Here is a 2,872-nt window from a genome sequence, read left to right on the forward strand (position 1 = left end):
CGGAGGTCTCAAAACCATTTTTCATTCCTCCTCCCCTTTATACCAAGCGGGAGCACCCCCCAGAGAGCCCTCCTATGCCATTTTGGTCTAATCATACCTTTTTCCCGGGGAAGAAGGTCATGACCATTTTGTCTGGGGGGGGCCAGGGGGTGGACGCCCAGCTTCATATATCGCCTAAGAATGGTGCCGAGAACCTTAAGAGAGACGAAGATAGTCAGGAATGATGCTGAGGCGGCGGACACGGAAGCGGCGGCATCTCGTGGGCGACCAGCGAGAAGGGTTAGCCGTCGCGATAGCGATGATACGGAACATGAGCCATTGATGGATGGGGAGGTTACGATTAGCCAGGAGGGAGTGGACGAGGGTGATTTCCGCCCCTATGCGCACAGAGATATAAAACCAGGTATGTGTATATATGTATTTATGAATTCCACACAGTTTGAAGTTTCCTATTTACTACCAGCGGGAAAAAAAAAAAAAAAAAAAAAAAAAAAAAAAAAAAAAAAAAAATTCCACTGACCAAGTCAATTTCTCCTTCCACACAAAACAGGAAACATCATGATCGATGACGACGGCTTAACCCCAATTGTCATGGACCTAGGCTCCCTCGCTCCCAGCCCAATCGCGATAACTTCCCGGTCCCTCGCCCTAGCAGTCCAAGACACAGCCGCTGAGCACTCCACAATGCCCTACCGCGCCCCCGAACTCTTCGACGTGAAAACAGGATCCATCATCGATACTAAGGTCGACATCTGGTCACTTGGCTGCACCATATATGCGTGTCTGGTGGGGAAAAGCCCCTTCGAAGCGCGTAGTGAGGAGACGGGTGGTAGTTTGAGTATGTGCGTGCTAGGTGGTGATTGGAGGTTTCCGGATGAGAAGAGTGCTGGCCAAAAGGGAAAAGGTACTGCCAGCGCAGGCACTGGTAGTGCGGGTGTTGGTGAAGGGGAAGGAAGTGCGGCTGCTGTTGATGGCGAGACCGGTTCCCCCGCTAGGAAAGGGGGCATTAGCGAGGCGTCGAAGGAGGTGGTGAGGAGGTGTTTGCAGGTTGAGCCAGCTGATCGACCTGATGTTGATGAGTTGATTGAGCTTTTGAAGACTACTATTGAGAAGTTGCCGGATGACGAATGAAGCAGCTGTTGCTGTTTGGAAGTTTCATTTCTGTTTCTTCCTCTCTTTTCTTCTCGACGCGTTTCGTTTGTTTTGTTCTCTTTCTCCCACTCTTTGGGAGAAGGTTCTGGTCTTGTTTCTCAAAGCAAATGCAAATCCTATTCTGGGATTTCCCCTATCTATTCGCGTTTATGTTTTTTGTTCGTCTGCTACGGATATATTTTCTTGGTGCCATCTTCCCGTCGGCTTTCCGCTGCTTTCTATTATTCATTTACTTTTATGTACTTTTTAAAAGCTTGGGATCGGTTTGTGATGCTATACGAATGCCGACGTTCTTTTGTTTTCGTTGTTCCCTCCTTACCCACAGTCTGTGCTTGCTATTCTCTTTCTCCGTGTATATCTACTCTTAACGTCCCGTGAAATCTCGATATCAAAAATTGACAAGTTCCACGACTGGGGTATCTGTATAAGCAAACGAACTTCTTGTATCTGAATATCATGATATCATATAGCTCGTAATTTAATTTCCTCGTATAAGATGCGTACTAGCGGATGTGTGAAGTTCCCCAGCCCCTTTTCTCTTTCAAAAGCCTCCTTGGTTTATTTATTTTTGTTTGTTAATCTCCTTGTAAAAATGCAAAAGAAAAAGAAAAAGAAAAAACGCGAATGCAACAACACATTCCTTCCTCATTGAACTAATCTCTCCATATGAAAGCTACTCCGTCACCGCCAACTTCGTTAAATCACCCACAATCTTCTCCTCAAATCCATCGGACCCATCCTTATCTAACAACAGCGGCAACCCAACATGTTTGTTAATCCAATTAAGAACCGTCCGATGCCAGACAAGTGAATTCTCCGGCTTGACTACCCAATGGTTCTCATCAGGAAACATCAAAAACGCACTAGGCACGCCTCGCATCTGCAACACGTTAAATGCAGCCAACCCCTCCGCGATCGTGAGGCGGTAATCCAGCTCGTTATGAATAATCAGATGCGGAGTTTGCCACTTGTGGAGGAACAGCGAAGGGTCCCAGCGATCCCAGTTCTCAGACGCCTGCCAGTATACGCCCTTTAGATCGCGGATGGGAAAGTAGAGCTCTTCCGCTGCGAGGGAGAATTTCGTGCTAAATATCCCGTCATGCGTGACTAGGGCTTTGAAACGGCGGCCTAGCTCGTGGCCTTGGATCCAATTCACCATGAAGCCGCCGTAGGAGGCACCCAAGGCAACGGCACGGGTAGTGTCGACGAAGTCGAGCTCCTGTTCGATGTAGTCGAAGCCGCGTACGATGTCTTCGTAGGGTTTACCGCCCCACTGGTTCTGGATGGCATCTGTAAATGCCTGGCCGTACCCGGTGCTGCCTGTGGGATTGGGTGCGACAACAACGTAACCTTGCTCTGCGAAGACTGCAGGATTCCAGCGCGTGTTCCATTGGTTGTTCCATGCACCCTGGGGTCCGCCGTGTATGAGGTAGCAGAGAGGATATTTCTTCTTCGGGTCGAAGTTTGATGGCTTGATTACCCATGCGTGAATGGGATGTTCGTCTGCTCCTTTCCACCAGATGTCGGTGACTTGATTCGCCGATAGGCCAAGCGACGTACCGTTCCGTGAGCTTGAGCAGATAACTCTGGGTTCTTGGTTGGGTTTCGACAAGTCTAATACGGAGAATTCACTGTTCTCCACGAAGCTTGTGGTCGTTAAAAACAACTTGTTGGACAGTGGTGCGACATGCGTTACGTATCCGGAACAGACCAGTTCGAA

The 2,872-nt window shown here is 48.7% G+C and overlaps 2 protein-coding genes across 2 annotated transcripts in view; one reads left to right on the forward strand and one right to left on the reverse strand.

The window, feature by feature from the left end:
• HCAG_02753 (conserved hypothetical protein) overlaps nt 1-1,131 on the forward strand; it is a gene marked incomplete at both ends in the record, with an annotated part of 1,632 nt that extends 501 nt beyond the window's left edge. Inside the window, 2 exons of the mRNA XM_001542532.1 lie at nt 215-403; nt 551-1,131. Coding sequence (XP_001542582.1) covers nt 215-403; nt 551-1,131 — 770 coding nt within the window. The remainder of the gene's footprint in view (nt 1-214; nt 404-550) is intronic.
• Nucleotides 1,132-1,825: 694 nt separating this feature from the next.
• HCAG_02754 (predicted protein) lies at nt 1,826-2,841 on the reverse strand (the record flags this gene model as incomplete). Its single annotated transcript, XM_001542533.1, has 2 exons — nt 1,826-2,682; nt 2,820-2,841. The coding sequence occupies 2 exons, from the start codon at nt 2,839-2,841 to the stop codon at nt 1,826-1,828; spliced, it is 879 nt and encodes a 292-aa protein (XP_001542583.1).
• Between the last annotated feature and the right edge of the window lie 31 nt (nt 2,842-2,872).

Source organism: Histoplasma capsulatum, genomic scaffold, assembly GCF_000149585.1.
Source record: "Histoplasma capsulatum NAm1 scaffold_2 genomic scaffold, whole genome shotgun sequence".
Classification (NCBI taxonomy): domain Eukaryota; kingdom Fungi; phylum Ascomycota; class Eurotiomycetes; order Onygenales; family Ajellomycetaceae; genus Histoplasma; species Histoplasma mississippiense.